This window comes from Dendrobates tinctorius, unplaced genomic scaffold, assembly GCF_039654945.1.
Source record: "Dendrobates tinctorius isolate UK_male_01 unplaced genomic scaffold, ASM3965494v1 ptg000192l, whole genome shotgun sequence".
Classification (NCBI taxonomy): Eukaryota; Metazoa; Chordata; class Amphibia; order Anura; family Dendrobatidae; genus Dendrobates; species Dendrobates tinctorius.
This window is the reverse complement of record NW_027361859.1, coordinates 8,987,792-9,008,335: the sequence shown is the minus strand read 5'-3', so window position 1 is coordinate 9,008,335 and position 20,544 is coordinate 8,987,792. Positions and strand designations below refer to the sequence as shown.

The window sequence follows — 20,544 nt, the reverse complement described above, 5'->3', positions numbered from 1 at the left end:
GCTCATCAACCCTCACATATGTCTCTGTAGTATTAATGAGGGTCAGATCTTCACCCTGAAAGATATATTGTAAAAAAAGTCACAGACAGATGGAGAAGTCACATCTATGATCAGTTGTAATCCTGCCATCTCCACCATTCTCATTACACAAGTATAAAACATATAATACTGGTGGATAAAACAAGACTGAGCACAAGACCTTCACAGCCGTCTACACATCATAGGGGAGATCTCCTGACACCTTCTCTCCATCTACCTGATGATCGTGAGGAACATTGGGATCTTCTTGTTTACAGTCCTCTGAAAGAAGAGGACGGGGACATCTCTCTGCTGTTCTCTTACTAGATAGATCTGGAGGAAACACATACAGGAACTGAATTCATTCTTTATATATAGATAATTGTAGGTCATGTGTATTTAGTCCTGTCTATTACCTGGTGATATGAGGGGCTGGGGAACCTCCATCATGACATCCTTGCACACATCTTTGTGTCCTTCTACATATTCCCACTCCTCCATGGAGAAATAGACAGCAACATCCTCACACCTTATAGGAACCTGACACATACAATGATATCGTCATCCTCCGATCCCTTCATAGCGTTACTGTATAATTTCCCAGCATTCCCAGCAGTGTCACCTCTCCAGTCAGCAGCTCAATCATCTTGTAGGTGAGTTCTAGGATCTTCTGGTTATTGATGTCCTCATGTATCAGGGGGAGAGGTGGAGGCCCCGTGATTGGGCACAGGGGTCTTCCCCATCCCTCAGACACAGGGTCCTGACAGCGCTCACTAGAGGTCTTCTTCACTACTGTGTAATCCTGGTTATGGAGAGACACAGTAATAAATCTCACTACAGACATTTCCAGAGTCCTCACCTCTCCAGTTCTGTCCATCTGTTATTCCCATAGATAAGAATGATGTAATGTGACGTCATCAGAATCTCTCACCTCTCCAGTAAGCCGGAAGAGGATCTCTAGGGTGAGGTGTAATATCCTCTCCACCATTTTGCTATTGTCAATGTCCTTGCTTCATGGGTAAATCAGAAAAGTTTTCTAAATATAGAAGATCTCCACTGAAAAGATCCAAAATTGTAGGAACCTGAATGTGAAGATGAACTGAAGTAACATCCTAAAGATTCACATATAATAATACAATTACGGGAGATAATAAGGGGAAACATATGAGATGTTATATTTATGGATAAACAGTTAGACTTAAATAAAGCTACATCCACTAAAAAGATAAAAATGTCTACTTCTGGAATAATCTGTCCCCAGAATGTCTCCATTACATGTACAGCTCGTCCCGCAGATTACAGCCCCTCATACATCTATAGCACCGGCCCTATTCCACAATTCCAGACTTGGGAAACTGTTCAAGGAATGGGGGAAGGGAGGATTTATACAGTAGGAGGTGGGTGGCAGAATAGTGTGGGGCAACTAGTTGTATCTTACTATGTGGGGGGAGGATGGTTCTGGGGGAACATTATACTATGTGGGGGAGGATTGTACTGGGGGAACATACTATGTGGGGGAGGATGGTACTGGATGGAACATTATACTGTGTGGGGGGGATGGTACTGGGGGAACATTATACTATGTGGGGGGAGCATGGTACTGGGGGAACATTATACTGTGTGGGAGGAGGATGGTACTGGGGGAACATAATGCTGTATGTGGGGGGAGGATGGTACTGGGGGAACATTATACTATGTGGGGGAGGATTGTACTGGGGGAGCATACCATGTGGGGGAGGATGTTACTGGGGGAACATACTATGTGGGGGAGGATGGTACTGGATGGAACATTATACTGTGTGGGGGAGGATGGTACTGGGGGAACATTATACTGTGTGGGGGGAGGATGGTACTGGGGGAACATTATACTGTGTGAGGGGAGGATGGTACTGGGGGAACATTATACTGTGTGGGGGGAGGATGGTACTGGGGGAACATTATACTGTGTGGGGGGAGGATGGTACTGGGGGAACATTATACTGTGTGGGGGGAGGATGGTACTGGGGGAACATTATACTGTGTGGGGGGAGGATGGTACTGGGGGAACATTATACTATGTGGGGGGAGGATGGTACTGAGGGAACATTATACTGTGTGGGGCCAGAATGGGGCCCTGTACTATGAAAACACTCAGTTTCCTCCCTTCCTGTCTCCCATAGTTGGGTCGTATGTATCTATTACAGGAAACAGAACAGAAACGTTATGATTCTTATAAAGTGGCAACAAAGACCCCAAAAGAGTCTCAGTGCTGAAGGAGTTAATGTCCCCCGCACCCAGTAATGGGGAGTCTCCAGCACCTACCTCCACCCGCAGAGCCGCACTCCACATATATTGCTGCTCTGTGCGCACAGGACCTGTGATGAGGTCACAGGAGGGGAGGAGTCAGGGGTCACATGATATCCGGAGTGCAGACGCTACATGGAGACTTCTCCTCAGTCAGTGACGTTCCCGCCATTATTTCCCCTCACTACTGGCACAATTATCCCGTGCCGCCTTTTCTACACCGTGTTATGAGTGGAATGTAACGTGTGATTTCTCTGCTTGGAGACAAATAGACCCCACACATGAGGGAATTATCACCAGATACCAGACGGCTGCTATATGGCGGTATATTATTTTGCGATCAATTAGAGATGAGCAAATATTTCAATGTTCCGTTTACGATGGTTGAATTTGCAATATTCGCCGATTAATTCATCGAATATTCACTGAACATAACCGAACACCATTCAGGTCAATGGGTGGCAAAAACAAACACATGCACAACACCTTATAACAGCCCCAAATGCTGCCAAAACAAGTCAAATCAAATGAGGGGCAGACACCAGGAAAGTGGCCTCAATTCACCCACAGTACTAATTGCAGAAATCAGCCAGGCATGAGGTATCGGAGTCTGGGACACCATTTACAGCTTTCAATTGAACGTCACAGTAAGATGAGGTGGGTGAGGGATCGGTGTAGGCCTGCTGTGCTGTGAGCCCTTATACCACATATGCGACGCCCGCTAGGGGCGGGGTTACTCGGTATCGGGCCGGTAGATCCTTTGGGGGATATGTCATGGCAGCAGTGACCCGGTCCGTGACCCTGAGCGTGCAATGTAAATAAAAGATGGGGTAATAGTTTCTGGGGAAATATATTTGTGACGCCACCCTTGGTGTTCGGCAATGAAGGTGATAGCTGACGCTGCAAAAGAGACCACTGGGGCTGTTGGTGATGCAGCAGAGTTGTTACAGCTCTCCCACAGGCAGAGCTAGGCCCCAGGGCAGTTATAGGTGTAAAAGATGATGATGGTGGTTGTGGTGCAAGGCAGGTGACACAGTAAATAAATCCGAGGACACAGTGGAGTGCAGTTTCCACACTTTTACTCACAGTTTTCCAGTTACATTTCCCAGCCGGGGTGCTGTGTCCTCCGGGTTGGTGGTCCAGCCAGCTCTCAGGTAATTTGGGGTACACTGTGTCAGAACCCCCTTCAGATGTTCCTTCCCTGGCCATCTCACTGCGCTGGCTCCCTCCTCTTCTACCCTGCGCCTTCACACACAGCCTCAGATCCTGTCGGGCAATGTACTTGATCCTATACGGCTGCCTTTTCAGCGATTGTGTGTGGATGTGTCTGCAGCACATGCAGATACCGCAGCCTCCAGTTAGCTACCTGAGTCCTCAGTTTCTTCACTAGTCTGGGGCCGGTCCCCTTCTGCGACCTGGTCCCTCCACCCGACTACGGTCGGTGTGGATTCGGACGCCACGGGTGGATTCCTTACTTCCTGTGCCCCTAGGACCCCTTCTTTCTCTCCTCCTTTCTCTCACACTGTGCTAGTCTAGGGATGTGTTCCTTTCTTCTTCAGTCCCCAACACCAACTCCCTTCTCCTTCCTGACTCCTCCTACAACTGTCACTCCTGTTTCCATGACAAGTCCCTCTTTCTTTCTCCACCCACACCCTCTACCTAGCTCCTCCCGGGCCCTGAGAGGTACAGTGTTGGATGTAAGTGTGTGGGTTCTGGGTAGTACCCCTCTCCTTACCCGAGAGCGGAGTACCACACCTCTAGCTGAAGTGCAGTACCTCTGTGGCAACTGAACCCTCAGGGGTGCCACACATGCAACACCTCTACCTGCTTTCATGCAAAGCCACACTCAGGTGGCACAAATAACAGTTTTGCAGACTACCATTGTCAGAAAAATGTAAGAATGGTAACACGGGTAGTTGAATCCAAGGAATTGGAGGCCTGATGGTCTCGGAGGCCTACTGCTACAGGTAACACGCATGAAGGAGAGCCAACCAGAAGTCTACACATTTACAAAAATTAGTGGCAGACACCAATAAGGTGGCATAAATTGCAATACAGCAGAACTAGTATAGCGGGGATATCTCTTCCACCGAAGCCAACCCAGCAGATGGAGACTGTAACAGGCAACATGGTGGAACCACTGTGCCGTATTCCTCTGAAAGCCTGGAGGGGCGTACCTAGGTGGCCTACCAAATCAAGTGGCAGCTGTGCTGTTCCATCTAAAGTTATGATTATATGCTTTATATAGATTGTGTTATGTTACCATTCTTTGTGTTCAGTTTTGCATTTGGTCTGCTGCCAACTGCTGTCCTTTTTCTGTATAGCAGCCTGCAGCTAATTAATTCTAGTACATGCCTTCCACTTTCGGGTCAGGTCACTCCTTCTCTTCCTGCTTTCAGCCATTCTTAGTTTCATTTTCACCCGGGAGAGACGCGCCTGTACCGAGCAGTGAAAGGCATCAGTTTTTTGACCACCTTGCTCCAATTTGCTCACCTTGCTCCAACTTGCTACCAATTTGCTGCACACCTTGCTTCACACACATTGCTGTATCACTTTGGTCGTTACATCTGCACGTCTGGAGAACCTACTGCATTGCCAATCATACGCTGTATGTCCAGATCTCCAAATAAACAAGTCTGGACTTCACAATATTTGGTGTGTATCATCTCTCCGGACGCATGAACAGCAAAACAGCAACAATGGTCCTGTCTGCTCTGCATTGAGGAAACGGAAGGTGGGAATCTCTCCCAGCCCCAATCAACTACACCTCCATTCGCCTCATGTGGGGACAGAACAGTCAAAAAACTGCCTTGAAGCCCGGCAAAAAATCCTAACCCGTCTGCCTGCTCACATACTGCAGCCCTGCTCTGCTAAGAAACTCTGCAGCGTCACCCCAGACCACACTGTGCATAGAGACTCCCTGAATATTATACAACATCGCTGCTGATTGTCGGACTGCAAAACAACCACAATTCTCTAAAAACACATTGGGAATCTTACCAGGACGTCTTAACTAAGCTGCACTGCGATTTCCAGCCCCCAATTCAAAAGTTCAGTTTCTTAAAGAGACAGTGCACCTTAAATCAAAATGGCCGAAAAAGACCCTGCACAGTCTCCCACTGCTGGAACAGAGCAAATACTACCCGATACTGTCCATTATGAAGAGGGGGAAACAGAGCCAACTTCAGAAACAGAGCCAACTTCAGAAACAGACCAAGACTCACGACCAAGACGCTCTGTCAATCCAACCATAAAGGCTGTCGAAAACTATCACAGAACAAAGGATGAGTTCAATGACAACCTGGACGACCTATGGGAACGAGTCACCTCCCTCATATCAAGCATCCAACGCCACAAAAATGATGCAGCGAGTCTACAGGACACTATAAAACGGCTAGACACGGCCCACGGAAGATACAAGAGACTATCCGCAAGGTACGTTGCCTTCCTAAAAGACTCTAATATTGATAAAGCCTCATCAAAGTTAAGCAAAGTAGATTCCACAGAAAGAGAAAGGGACGCCGCCGTGCAAGACACCAAAGATAAAGCGGAGCTCTATATCGCTTATCTGCAAGAATCAAGATCCCACAGGTCAGGCTCATCCAGACACTCTTCTCGGTCATACAAATCATCCTGCTCAAGGAATTGCAGAGTGATCTAAACTAAGATGTTTCTTTACAGAAAAGAAAGCAGAAGCAGAGGCTCAAGCAAAGATTCTTCAAACACAAATGGAGGAAGAAATTGCGCTAGCCGAAGTAAAAATACTCGAGCAAGCATTGAATCAAAACCTCGACCCAATTTGCCTACCACCATTGGAAGAAGAGGACCCAGCCGTTCGTACCAATGATTATGTGCAGAAACAGATATCTGCAGCACACATCTTCTCCAGCGATGTTCAACCCAACAATGTGGAAACGTCCAAGTCAGCTCAACTTACGGTGCCAGTGTTACCCACAGCATCTGCAGAGACCCAAGACCAACGCCATAATGTGTCCCCTCAGGAGCAGCAATCATCACAAGACGATCACAAGATGCATTCCAGTCCATCTCCACAGTTCAAGCCGCAGTCATCAAAATCTCCAGAGGTTAAACCACAGCTCCAACCCTGCAGCAACATCATTATACCCGGTAACAATTCACCCTTCCACGCCACACAGCTTATATGCCCGAGAGGCAACACAGGCTAACACGGTAACAAGGAGTGAAGGATCGGACATGTCCGAGTTTGCCAGGTTTATGGTGAGCAAAGATCTAAGCACTAGCCTCTCAAAGTTTGATGACTGTGCAGAGAACTACAGAGCCTGGAAAGCAACCTTCAAGGCCACCATTACTGACCTCAACCTATCCGCAGAACAGGAGCTCGACCTCATGGTAATATGGTTGGGTCCTGACTCCACAAACTGTATCAAGAGTCTTCGGACCGTCTACATGGGGCAAGCCGAAGCAGGTCACGCTGCTGCCTGGCTGAGACTCGAAAGAACTTATGGCAGCGCTGAAGCCATAAAAAAGTCCCTATTCAAGACTGCAGAAGGTTCCAAGGATCAACCTTAAGGAAGCCCACAAGCTTCTGGACTTAAGCGATCTGCTTATGGAGCTGGAACTCGCAAAAAGAGACCCTCGTCTGTCTGGATTGTGGTACCTGGACACCGCCCATGGGGTGAACCCAATCGTCTCAAAGCTGCCACATAGTCTAGAAGAGAAGTGGGCAGTATGCGTTTCCAGGTACAAAAGGTCACATGATGTCACCTTTCCTCCGTTCAATCAGTTCTGCAAGTTTGTCGACGAACAGGCCCAAATGAGGAACGACCCTAGCCTAGACTTCCTGGAGTCTAACACTACAGCTCCAGCAACACCGTCATCAAGGTATGAAAGCGTCTCACATAGACGCAAGGACTTGAGAAATAGTGTAAGTTTCAGAAAGACTAACCTGCCACCACCTGCAGTAACTGCCGATAAACAGTACAATATTCCGTCGAGAGATAAGTCTTTCAATCGTGAGTGTCCCATTCACAAAAAACCACACTCATTGAACAAATGTAGAGGCTTCAGGTCCAAAACCATGCAGGAGCGCAAGAAAATCCTCAGCGAACTTGGGATATGTTTCAAGTGCTGTGCCTCATTAGAACACATGGCCAAGGACTGCAAATCTGCCATTAAGTGTGAAGAGTGTCATAGTGACAAACACCCATCAGCTTTGCATCCAATCTCAGCCACCAGCGATCCAGCAGTCACAGTTACCTCTAGTCCGGCTACAAGCCATGGCGGGGAGCCATAGAATAACGCCAAGTCTACCACGGCTGTCTCCTGCTCATGCTCAGAGGTATGTGGGGAGAGCCAAAGTGATAAATGCTGTGCCAGGATATGTCTAATCAGAGTTTATCCAGAAGGGCAACCAGAGAAGTCAGTAAAAATGTATGCCATCATTGACGATCAGAGCAATCGATCCCTAGCTGGACCTAACTTCTTTGAAGCCTTTGGAATCAAGGGACCAGCAACGCCCTATACTCTGAACACTTGCTCAGGTCGCATAGAGACTAGCGACAGGAGGGCGCAAGGTTTCATTGCTTCTCCTGTCAACGGAGGCGTAGAAATACCCTTACCTATGCTAATCGAATGCGATCAAATACCCGACCAAAGGGATGAGATCCCTACCCCGGAAGCTGCGTTCCACCAACCACACCAAAGGCACCTAGTGTCAGTGTTATCCCAACTATGGACTCAGATGCTGAAATCCTACTTCTGCTCGGCAGAGACAATTTAAGGATACATAAGGTCCGGCAACATTGCAATGGTCCTGACTATGCCCCCTATGCACAGAGACTCGACTTGGGGTGGGTAATCATAGGAAATGTGTGCTTGGACCGAACAAGAGTCGATTCCTTTAAGGCCTATGTACGCAAAGACGGACGAGCTACTTTCTGCAAACCATGCCCTCATCACTATGAGGTGAAAGAGAAGCCTCCAGATCCTGTACAGCTGCCTCATGTCACTCCTTCCCCCTATGCAGACGACTTAGGAAGATCGGTGTTTCAAACAACTAAGGATGACAACAAGGTAGCCCCGTCAATGGAAGACAAGGAATTTGTCAGAATAATGGACAATGAGTTCCTTAAGGACGAGACCAATCACTGGGTTTTTCCCCAACCCTTCCGAGCTACTAGGGTAAGACTCCCGAATAATCGTGAACAAGCCTTGTCCAGATTCAACTCTCTCCAGCACACCCTTAGCAACAAAACGGAGATGAAAGAACACATTGTCACCTTTATGAGCAAGATATTCAGGAATAACCATGCGGAGCCAGCGCCTCCCTTAAAGGAAAACGAGGAGTGCTGATACCTACCCTCATTCGGAGTATATCACCCACGGAAACCTAAGCAAATTAGAGTTGTCTTTGATTTAAGTACCAAACATCAAGGTGAATCTCTCAACGATGTCCTCCTCACGGGTCCTAATCTTACAAACAATCTAGTAGGAGTGTTGATGAGGTTCCGGAAAGAGCCCATTGCCATCACCGCCAACATTGAACAGATGTTCCACTGTTTCATAGTCAGAGAGGACCATAGGAATTTCCTCAGTTTTCTGTGGTACAAAGACAATGACCCCAGCAAGGAGATGGTGGAGTATCGCATGAGGGTGCACGTATTCGGGAACAGCCCTTCCCCCGCAGTGGCAACCTATGGCCTGCGGAGAACCGCTCAAGAAGGAGAGAACGAATATGGAACAGATGCCAGAGACTTTGTAGAGAAAGACTTCTATGTAGATGATGGACTAAAATCTCTACCCACAGAAGAAGCGGCTATCGATCTACTCAAGAGGACCCAAGGTATGCTGTACCAATCTAAGCTTAGATTGCACAAAATTGCTTCAAACAGCCAGGCTGTCATGAGAGCCTTTGATTCAAGTGACCATGCACCAGGATTCAAGGACATAGACCTGGGACCAAACTGTCCGCCTGTGCAGAGAAGCTTAGGCTTGAGGTGGAACCTGTCAGTCGACACCTTCAGTTTCCAAATCAACTGTGCAGACAAACCATTCACTAAACGTGGTGTCCTGTCAGTGGTGAATAGCTTGTACGACCCACTGGGGTTCGTAGCACCAATTAGCATACAAGGTAAATCCCTTCTGAGACAGCTTTCCGAAACCTTCAAGGACTGGGATGCCCCACTCCCTCCTGATAAGGAACCAAAATGGGAAACCTGGAAGCAGTCTTTGTGTGCCTTGGATGAGAGCCACATACCGAGATGCTACGCCAGAACCTCACTTGCTGCTAGCACTAGGGAGGAACTCCATGTGTTCTTGGATGTATCCACGGAGGCCATTGCAGCAGTTGCCTATCTGAAGGTGACGGGACCTGACAATCAAGATTACATTGGGTTCGTCTTCGGCAAGGCTAAATTGGCTCCCAAGCCTGATCACTCTATTCCCAGGCTTGAACTCTGTGCAACCGTGCTTGCTGTAGAACTCGCAGACTTTATACAGAACGAGCTGGACACCAACATAGACGACGTACAATACTACAGTGACAGTAAGGTTGTCTTAGGTTACATCTACCACCAAACAAGGCGCTTCTACGTGTACGTCAGTAACCACATCGAGAGTAAGGAGGTCTTCCAAGCCTGAACAATGGCACTATATCCCATCTGAACTTAATCCAGCTGACCATGCCACTAGACCTATGTCTATAAGGTCCTTTGCTAACTTTTCTTGGCTTTCAGGTCCTAAGTTTCTGTTGGAACAGAAGGGAAGTGAACGTGTCCAGGAAGTCTTCAGCATCCAGGATCTGGATGGCGATCCAGAGGTCCGCTCCAAGGTCAGTGCTCTGGCGATGAACACTAAACCAACCTCCAGCCTCGCTTCGAACGCTTCTCCAATTGGATGAAACTTGTCAAGACTATAGCAAGGTTAGTGCACATTGGACAAGGACTGTCGCGGTTGGCACGTCTGTCATAAACCACTCTCTGCCGAGGCATTTCTCACTGTGAGTCCCTTATAATATGTTACGTACAGCAGAACTTATTCAGTACTGAATGGGAATGCCTACACCACAAACAGCAGATCCCTCTGAAAAGCCCCATTGCCCATTTGAATCCAGTAATGGACAGCTTCGGTTTGCTGAGAGTCAGTGGTAGTTTAAATCAAGCCAAGATTGTGGCTTCAGAGCAACATCCTTGCATCATTCCCAGTAAACATCATATCACTGATCTACTGATCAGGCACTTTCATGAAAAAACCGAGCACCAAGGCAGGCACATCACAGAAGGCAAGTTACGGTCTGCAGGGCTTTGAATCATAGGTATGAAAAGACGTGTAGCAGGATCACTACATCGCTGTGTGCAATGTCGGAAAACCAGAGGAAAACAGGTACATCAACAAATGGCCAACCTGCCCTCTGACAGACTGAGTGCCGAACTGCCTTTCACCTACGTTGGCCTAGATGTCTTTGGGCCATGGATGGTATCTGCACGCAGAACTCGAGGTGGCCACGCCAACAGCAAACGTTGGGCCATACTATTCACTTGCATGAGTGTCCGTGCTGTCCACATAGAAGTAATAAGAGTCTATGGACACATCCAGCCTGATCAACGCTATCCGGCAGTTTCTAGCGATCAGAGGACCAGTGAAACAGTTGAGGTCTGACCGCGGAAGCAACTTCATTGGTGCATGTCAAGAGCTGGATATTGACATCAAGCCAATTCAGGATCAGCTGGCAGAAAGAGGTTGCACCTGGGTCTTCAATCCTCCGCATAGTTCTCACATGGGAGGTTCCTGGGAAAGGATGATCGGGATCTCGCGCAACAGCCTGAATTCTATGTTTATGGATGTAAACTCTTCGAGGCTTACGCATGAGACCTTGGTTACTCTTCTGGCCGAAGTTTCTGCCATAATCAACTCAAGACCAGTTGTCCCAGTGTCAATGGATCCCAAAATGCCGACCATTCTTACGCCAGCAACTCTTCTCACCCAAAAGACCGGGAACCCGCTAACAGTAAGCAGAGAGTTTACTCATGCAAACACCTACTAGAAACAGTGGAAACGTGTGCAGCACCTCGCTGACTACTTCTGGAACCGATGGAGAAAGGAGTATCTCGTGATCCTCCAAGGAAGAAGGAAATGGCGACAGAGTAAACCGAACTTGAAAGAAGGAGACGTGGTGTTAATGAAAGAACAGCAAGCCCAAAGAATCGACTGGCCTATGGGAATCGTCACAAAGACCTTCCCTAGTCAAGATGGTAAGGTCCGGAAGGTGGAGCTGAACGTCCTTAGGAAAGGCGAGCCAAAGACATTTGAGAGGCCAATCCACGAGCTCGTATTGATACTACCAATTGAGGACATTCTGGTAGGATGAACCATGAACAGGACACTGCCCTAGTACTTCGTCCATTGGATTACCGTTGGTTCAGAGACAGTTTGGCCTAGTGCGGCTTCTCCGATCCGAAGATGGGTTTTCATTGGATTGTCTCAGGAACTGTCATCTACCTCGTTTTGAAGTTGTTATTGCATTGCATACATATTTGTGTTTCCTTTCTAGGTTATTGAACTTTACTTAAACCAAAAAAAATACATTAATATAGTGAAAGCCCTTTCGGAATTTCAGACGGGGAGTGTGCTGTTCCATCTAAAGTTATGATTATATGCTTTATATAGATTGTGTTATGTTACCATTCTTTGTGTTCAGTTTTGCATTTGGTCTGCTGCCATCTGCTGTCCTTTTTCTGTATAGCAGCCTGCAGCTAATTAATTGTAGTACATGCCTTCCACTTTCGGGTCAGGTCACTCCTTCTCTTCCTGCTTTCGGCCATTCTCAGTTTCATTTTCACCCGGGAGAGACGCGCCTGTACCGAGCTGTGAAAGGCATCAGTTTTTTGACCACCTTGCTCCAATTTACTCACCTTGCTCCAACTTGCTACCAATTTGCTGCACACCTTGCTTCACACACATTGCTGTATCACTTTGGTCGTTACATCTGCACGTCTGGAGAACCTACTGCATTGCCAATCGTGTGCTGTATGTCCAGATCTCCAAATAAACAAGTCTGGACTTCACAATATCTAGTGTGTATCATCTCTCCGGACACATGAACAGCAAAACAGCAACAATGGTCCTGTCTGCTCTGCATTGAGGAAACGGAAGGTAGGAATCTCTCCCAGCCCCAATCAACTACACCTCCATTCGCCTCATGTGGGGACAGAACAGCAGTAGGCAAAAACTGGGACCCAAGGAGGGACAAAGAGGTGGCAACAGGTGGTACTCCATGGCTGACCTACCAAAGGTGGCAGCTGACCCCCCTACAGTGGGCATGCTTCTATGGCCCGAAGAAGGGATGAACAATGCATGCAGGCAATGTAGGGACTCTGAAACCACGGGTGCAGATAGGACCAGCTGAGGAACAGAAGAGCACTGGCCGGTGCGGGCTGGAATGGATGTTAGACAGATGCGATCTGGCAGGTGAAATCTGGACTGACTGATGGACAGAAGAGCACAGACAGGCACAAGCAGATGGGCACAGACAGGTGAGAACAGATGGATACAGGGTAGACAAGCAGATGGGTGGACCTGGGGAACCTGACAACTAGCAAGCATGCAAGGCAAACTAACAAAGTAGCTCAGGCACCTGCATATTGGAGGAGAAGTCTTAGGCTAAGTTCACACTTGCGTATGGCAGGGCTGCGTATGTCCTCCCTTAAGCTCCGCCTATGCTCCATCTACTTCCGCATGCATTCTGCGTTGTCCTGCATATCTATCTTTAACATAGGGTATGCAGGGACATGCGTTGTATGCTGATGCGTCCACATGCGGCCTTTTGACCTGTCCGCCGAACGCACAGAAATGCAACATGTTGCGTTACCGTGCGGTCGGCAGGCACGTCAAAACGCAGGATGCATGCTCAAGTAGGTGGAGCTTAAGGGAGGACTTACGCAGCCTTACACAGACCTGCCATACACAAGTGTGAACTTAGCCTTAAATAGAAGGTGTCACCCAGCTATATGCTAGGAATACCTTAGGTTCATGCAGGCGGCCCCTTTAGGAGGGAGGGAGCGTGCACCCTCAGCATGGTGCCCGGTCCTACAATTGAACCTTGGGGAGAGATGAGGAGGTGGTGTGTGAGTGGGAGACACTGAATTTCCTGTCTGTTAGGTGTGAGGAGATCCAACATACTACATACTCCCCTTACTACATCGCGCAGGCTCCCCGCCCATCCTTCCCTTCCACTTCCAGTGTTCATATACAATAACTTAACAGATATTTAAATAACACTGCCACCAATGCTCAGGTACATCACCACAGATGGTGGTGGCACGCCGTATACTGCACATGTGGTGCCCCTGAGGGTTCAGTTGCCACAGAGGTACTGCACCTCCTCCTGATGTGTGGTACCCCACCATCCAGGTAAGGTGGAGACACCTGACCACACTCCAACACCTGCATCCCACACAACATAGTAGTGTAGCAAAGCACCTTTGGTGGCTCCCTGCTTGGAACACAAAGAGTGCTGGGAGGTGGGTGGAACTTAGTCTGCACCAAAAGAGTGGGAAGTTATGGTCAGACTGACAGAGGAGTGAGACAGAAGATCCCCTGAGTGGGATGGATGGAAGGAAGTGCTGCAACAGACCTCAGTGACCTAGGTCTGCTGGCACAGGAAAGAGTTATATTCAGGAAGCCTAATTCTCCATAAGAAAGAAAGATTAGAACGGAACGTAAGGAGAAGAGGACTAAGGACTAAGGTTAGAGCAGAGCCCTTCCTCAAGTCCTAAGCGCATGTCCGGGGTCCGGTCCCCGAGGTTGTATGGATACTAATGGTCCTGCAGCAGACACCGGAGGAATAGAAGATTTCACCACTTTATTCCCACACAAGACTTGGGAGCACAACTGCAACGTGACTGAGCTGGGACTTAGTAGCAAGGAGTCCCCAAAGCAGGCTACAGCTGTCTGCCGTACAAGTAGAGTTCTAAGAACATCAGAAAGGACGAACTCCAGTGTAACTCAGTACTGTGAGTACTTCACTACGAGCGCTAAGGAGGGAGACGTTCAGGAAAGGCACATGTTGACGGAGTGTTGGAACGGAGTACTTCATCTTGCCCGAAAGTTAGCTGAGCTCCTGACCTGGAGGAGACGGCACGGATGCGGGCACCTGTACGCACAACAGACTGTGAGTAAAGCTTTGGAACTACATGCCCTGGTGTCCTCCACTTATTCCTGTGCCAACACACTCAGCACTGCTACATCACTGTGCCTGACACTGCACCATCTACATCTTCTCCCTATCTGCTCACATACACTGCCCTGGGACTACTGCCCTACCTGTGGAGGGCCACAACATCATTGCTGCACCACACCATCTGTCCCAGAGGATCTGTCTGCAGCGTCGGCTTAACATCTTCATTGCCGAACACCACAGGTGGCATCACGAATCATTCACTCAAACTTTAATCATCATCCACATGTTCAAACATCCTCTCTTTTACAATGGACGCCCAGGGCCGCGGACATCTCCCGTTGAAACCAACAAGCCCAGCTCCGAGTACCCCGCTACCCTGGGTGCGAGGGCGATCCACACACACTCATGGAAGACGTCAGTAAGAAGCCTTTTGATCCCCATTCCCCTGCTGGATTAGCTTTAAAGTACTTATGCTATATATCTTTTCCCACAGCTCCAGGGGGGATTCCTCTCTATTTGCTTTGATCCACTTTATATAAACTTCCTCTACTCCTAAGGTCAGTAGTCTCAACCTACCTCTCCAGCATGTTCACAGCATTCACTTTTACATATGGGCGCTATTTATACCCCTATCTCTAAATCTCGGGTCCCAAATCTTCCATGCCTCTATATCTCTGTTAACCCACACATTGCCAAAGTAATCTCTGAAAGGTTAACTTGCTGTTATAATGCATTATACTTATTCGTTATTCCATATCGTACAAAGGGCCAGTTATTACAAACAGATTACTATGTCTGTTTTTATTTTCACGTGTATAAATGTACAGCACATTAATTTCCTATGTGTAAAATTTTCTATGTGTTTGTTTTACAGTGAGGTTTGACAAAGACCCGGTAGGGTCAAAATGTTATGGCTATGTGCACACGTTGTGATTTGGTGCGTTTACGCAGCATTTTTTCCGAGCGGAAATGCTATAAATCTGCACTGGATTATTAAAGCAATGTTTATCAACTACATTCCTGAATTGTTGTGCACATGCTGTGGAAATTTCTGTCCTTATTCACAGCATTCTATTTTCTGCAGCATGTCAATTCTTTTTGCGGATCTGCAGCATTTCTGCACCCATTGACTTCCATTGAGTCAGTCAAATCCGCAGCAAAACCTCAGGTGTAAAAAGGTTTGAGGATTTGCTGCAGATTTGCATCCAAAAATGCTGCAGAGAAGGAAATGATATCAGGAGGAAGAGTGTGTGTGCAGAGAATATGTGCGTGTCTGTTTGCTGGTGTCTGTGTGTGTGGGAGGAACGGCCCCCATCGAGTTTCCGGGCCAGAACCAAGGGAGCCGTCATCCGGGTTCCAGGGGAAACTGTCCCTGGGGAGCAGAATTCGGGGACGGACCATTGTGACAGACAGATGGGCTGGGGGAGAGACCAGTATAAAGGAGGCGGGGAATTCCCGGGACGATGAGTCAGCAGACTGACACAGAGACAGCTGGAGACGGTGGCAGTGGCTGAAAGCGAGGGCGACTCACCAGTGCCAGGGAGGACGCTCACCGAGGACTCCAGAAGGACGGTACCGAGGCGATTATCCGGGACTTGCTGCCCCGCTCCAGCCCTCGGCCACTGCGGCCCCAGTTCGACCCACGGCCGCTGCCGCCTCCCTTCAGCCCGCGGCTGCAGCCTACCCGCGGTCACCCACGGCCGCTGCCGTCTCATTCCAACCTGCGGCTGCGGCCTGCTCCCCGCCACCTGCAGCCGCCCTGTTCTCACCAGTGGCCGTGGCGAGTACAGTACAGTAAGTTAGATCTTTGGCATTGTGATATATCTATATTTCTCTGCCGTATCTGTGACTCATGAATTGTGTTGTGTGTTAAAGGAGCCCACTGAGATTCTTTCACCCAGGGCTCATGAAAACCTGGAGCCGGCCCTGTGTGTCTGTCTGTACATTTGTGTGTATGTTTATACATGTGTGTGCATGTGGGAAGATGGCAGCTTTCCCCCCAGAGACAGTTATCTGGGACGGCCCAAAAGAAGGAACGGTAGATGCAGGCAGGCATTGAAGGAACATGGGAATCATGAAGACAGACTGGACTGACATAGAGATGAGCACTGACAGGTGTGGACTGGATCGGCTGATGAATAGAAGAGCACTGGCAGGTGTGGACTTGGACCGTCTGATGAATAGAAGAGAACTGACAGGTGCAGACTTAAATCGGCTGATGAATAAAAGAGCGATGGCATGGCTGATAGACGGACAATTATATATGGACATGAGCACTGGGACTTGAGAAATAAAGAGAGTGTTTTAGAAAACAAACTTACAATGTTGCACGGGCACCTCCACGGGGCAACTGGCTGGGGACATTTTAGGAGGATGCACGCGGCCCCTTTAAGAGAGGGGAAGTGTGTGCGCACCCTAAGCATAGTACCTGGGAACCTGCACACGGTGCGCGCAAAGCAAGCATCTACAGGCCCAGAAGGAGGAGATAGAGCAAGACAGGGGCAGTGGCGGAGAGTACCTAATCATCTATACTGAAGGAGAGGGGCAGTAGGCAGAGACGCCACCGCTACAGTACCACCCTTTATGCTCCCTGTTTTTCAGCCTTGCAAGAAATCTCTCCAGGAGAGGAGCATAGATGTTTTTCCTGGGCTCCCAGGACCACTCCTCAGGCCCGAACCCCTTCCAATCCACAAGAAAAAAGGACTTTCCTCTTACCCTCTTGGTGGCCAGAATGTTCTCTACCTCCAAAATATCTTCAGTGCTGACTGGAACAGGAGTGGTACCAGCCTGATCTTTGAAGAAAGAATTGAGGATGACAAGTTTTGAAAAGAGACACATGTAAGGAATTGGGGATTCATAAGGGGGCCGGGAGTTTCAGTTTGTAGTGACGACCCAACTTATAGGAGGGCACCTTGAGACGGACATACTTAGCTGACAGTCAGACTTTATCTACAGTATGAAACAGAGGCAAATACAGATGTCTCTTGTCCGAATGTATTTTCATCCGCTCAGATGATTTTAATAAGGATGACTTGGTGTACTTTCAGATCTCTGAAAAATTCTTGACTAGGGAATCTACAGCAGGAATATTGCAGGTGGTAGACATAGGAGACAAAATTTTGGGGTGTTGACTGTATACCACAAAAAAAACGGAGATTTGGCAGAAGATTCACTCACATCATTGACAAAGTTCCGTATGGAAATTAGTCAGGATCTGATTGACCCATTCCACCTGGCCATTGGACTGTGGATGGTAGGACAATGAGAAATCCAACCTAACATTCAGTAGCTTACAGGTAACCCTCCAGAAACGAGACGTAAACTGGATGCCTCTATCTGAGACTGTTATGAATGAGTCACCGGAGGAGGAAAAAACAAAAATACAAGTCCAGAAAACCGGAGAGGTTGTAGCTAGTGGATTGCAGACCCCTGATCCTATTCACAACAACTAACAGTAGTCGTGGGGTGTTCCTACGGTGGTCCTAGACACCTCGATCACAGCCGGAGAACTAAATAAACCTAAAGAAAGAAAGGGGAAATCTAAACTGCCCCAGAGCAGACCCAAAGCAATAGACAGCCCCCAACATGCATTGACGGTGAAAACAGATGAAAACACAAACACAGACAGAAAGACAGGCTGAGCAAACGATGGGGCCCACACTAACTAGATAGGACAGGAAAGAAAAGCAACTGTCTGCAATCACACAAAAACCCTGCCAAAAATAATGTCCATCACGTCTGATAGAAAAGGCCCTGAAGTCACTAGACTTCAAAATCACTATATCAGCACTCAGGTATATTCTGAAAACAGAGCAAAGAGATCAACTGATCAGAGACAAAAATGGAGTTCAGCCAGTCCCAACCAGGGCTGGCTGAGCACAAACACTAAGTAAACCAGACAAAATCTCATGGAAAAATAGCAGAGCAAAAACTTAGCTTTAGTAGACAGGACTAAACTGGAGGCCAGAGCCCAGAGCAGAGAGGATCACCAGCAACTCTACAGGGTGTCGGCGGCCTTATATCCACTCAGAGATTCCGGATGTCCAATCACACTCCACCTGTTCAGATGACAGGTTTTTCCCATCCAAATCAGTTTCACTACCTCCTTTCACCAGCAGAGGGAGTTCATCGGACATCAAAGGTGAAGGAGAAAATGAGCTCATAACATGAGACAATGTGGAGCGGTAGACCATGGAGACGGAAAATAGGTAGAATAAATTCCTTAGCCAGCACTGGCGCAGACTGAAGCCTGGGCAGCGGAGTGTAGTGGGCCATCTTGGAGAAGAGACCCACAAGCACCCAGAGGACTGTACTCTCGACCGATGCTGGCAGATTAATGATGAAATCCATAGCAATATGCTGCCAAGGGGCAGATGCCATGGGCAAGTGAAGCAACCAACCGGCTGAAAGCTGCTTGGGAGTCTTGTTTTGGGCACACGAGGGACAGGCAGAGATGAAATCTGCGATGTCTTTGCGTCAAGTCGGCCACCAATATTTTCGGGAAATGAGAAGAGCCCCTCTTCTCCGGCAGAGTCACCAGGGTACTTACCGCCATGGCTCCTGTCCTCCTCTGTTTCCTCCTTCCAGGTCTACAGTTGTCCAATATCGTTTGATGCACAAAAAAGTTTCCTTTTTATTAAAGATCTTCTTCACGATGGCCATCCCTGTTAAATCACTTTATTTCTTAAAATATTGTGATGGAGTATACTCCATTCTAACATAATATTTAGTGTGTTTAGTGTGTCTTAATATTTTTAATGCTTCCGTTATATATGATTTATTCAATAAAACTACTCCTTCACCTTTGTCAGCATTGCATATGACACTTTCCTAGGGCTATTCCTAGGTTCTCAGTGTCCTGTGTTGCTATATCCATAATCGGAATTGTGGTTATTTTTTCACTGCACGACTTACAGGAGTCTAAATGCTCTCAGTGTGAAAAACAAGATAATCTTGTAGTTATGAAACCTTTTAATGACTAACAAAAATAAAATAAATGATGTTACAAAGCAAGCTTTCGGGGCTTCTTAGGCCCCTTCCTATACCAGAGATGGACATGAGTCTATCACTGGTATAATTGTTCTATCAAAGTCATCACAATCTTCAATGTGCACAGTAAAAACAGAAGAGTTAGCTAAAATCATCCTCTGATTCTGAGCAGTAGGTTTTTTAAAATGAAAAGTAAACCCAGAGGCACACAGAAGGGAAAGTGCAGTAATAAACCAATCAGTAGTCGATCTAGTACAAGTGGCCGAGCGCAGACCAGATGCAAGTGACATACACATCACCGCTATTCCTGCGCATGCGAAGTAATGACGGGCTGTGCGCTCTACCTGCGCATGTGCGGTAATGACGCGGCTGTTAAAACGCCTGCGTGGGGAATAGCAGTGACGTCTAAATTTCACTGCACTCCCGATGCGATAGCATCGGGCCTATTTCTAGTGTGTATATATATATATATATATATATACACACATACACACACAGTATATATATACCAGGCAGAGGTGTATACAGGGGATAAATAGAACATGGGCCAGAGAGCGGCTGGCACCATCATGTATATATCTATATATACCACGCAGAGGTGCTTACAGGACATACAGGGGATATATATCACTGTTCCGCAGGTATATGTACATACTATATACATATACACACTTGTCATCCGCCTCTACCTCCCCGTGGCCTCCATGTCAGCAGCAGCTGTGATCCGGCCGCCCCTTCTCCCTGCACAGTGCTCACCCCCATCACACCTCAGCCTCCCCTCCAGCCTCTGACTTACCCCGGCCCGAGTCCTTCCCGCAGCAGAGTGGTGCACAGCCGGCCGTAACTTGTCACCGCTGGAGACTACAACTCCCACAATGCACTGGCTCTAGAGTTAGAATTCAGCAGGTGTATGCAGGGCAGCTATCAGGGCATTACTGCCCTGACTGGTGTATGAGACCAGATGAGCAGAGGGGGCCTGCTTCAGGCCCCGTCTCTTCTGCTCAACGGCACCCTGCGGAAGGCTTCTGCCAGCGCAGTAACTGAAGCTGCTTCCGAGATGCAGGTTCAGTTAAACTCTATTGCCGTGTGGGCCCGCA

General features: G+C 48.0%; 2 protein-coding genes across 2 annotated transcripts in view; both read right to left on the bottom strand.

Moving 5' to 3' along the window:
• Positions 1-20,544, bottom strand: part of LOC141055876 (uncharacterized) — a 149,376-nt gene that overhangs the window by 95,643 nt on the left and 33,189 nt on the right. The window contains 1 exon segment of the mRNA XM_073552591.1: positions 10,571-10,573. Within this exon segment, the coding sequence (XP_073408692.1) occupies positions 10,571-10,573 (3 nt within the window).
• LOC141055863 (gastrula zinc finger protein XlCGF66.1-like) lies at positions 314-1,460 on the bottom strand. Its single transcript, XM_073552582.1, has 3 exons — positions 950-1,460; positions 641-820; positions 314-558 (listed from the first exon to the last, which is right to left on the bottom strand). The coding sequence occupies exons 1-3, from the start codon at positions 1,004-1,006 to the stop codon at positions 418-420; spliced, it is 378 nt and encodes a 125-aa protein (XP_073408683.1). The 5' UTR covers positions 1,007-1,460; the 3' UTR covers positions 314-417.

What these genes read in the sequence shown, in the direction of transcription:
- LOC141055863 (XM_073552582.1), bottom strand. Translation starts at nt 1,006, where the DNA reads ATGGTGGAGAGGATATTACACCTCACCCTAGAGATCCTCTTCCGGCTT. An exon ending in TCTTCCGGCTTACTGGAGAG is followed by an intron (nt 821 to 949) that starts GTGAGAGATTCT and finishes CTCCATAACCAG; the next exon opens with GATTACACAGTAGTGAAGAA. An exon ending in TTGAGCTGCTGACTGGAGAG is followed by an intron (nt 559 to 640) that starts GTGACACTGCTG and finishes TGTATGTGTCAG; the next exon opens with GTTCCTATAAGGTGTGAGGA.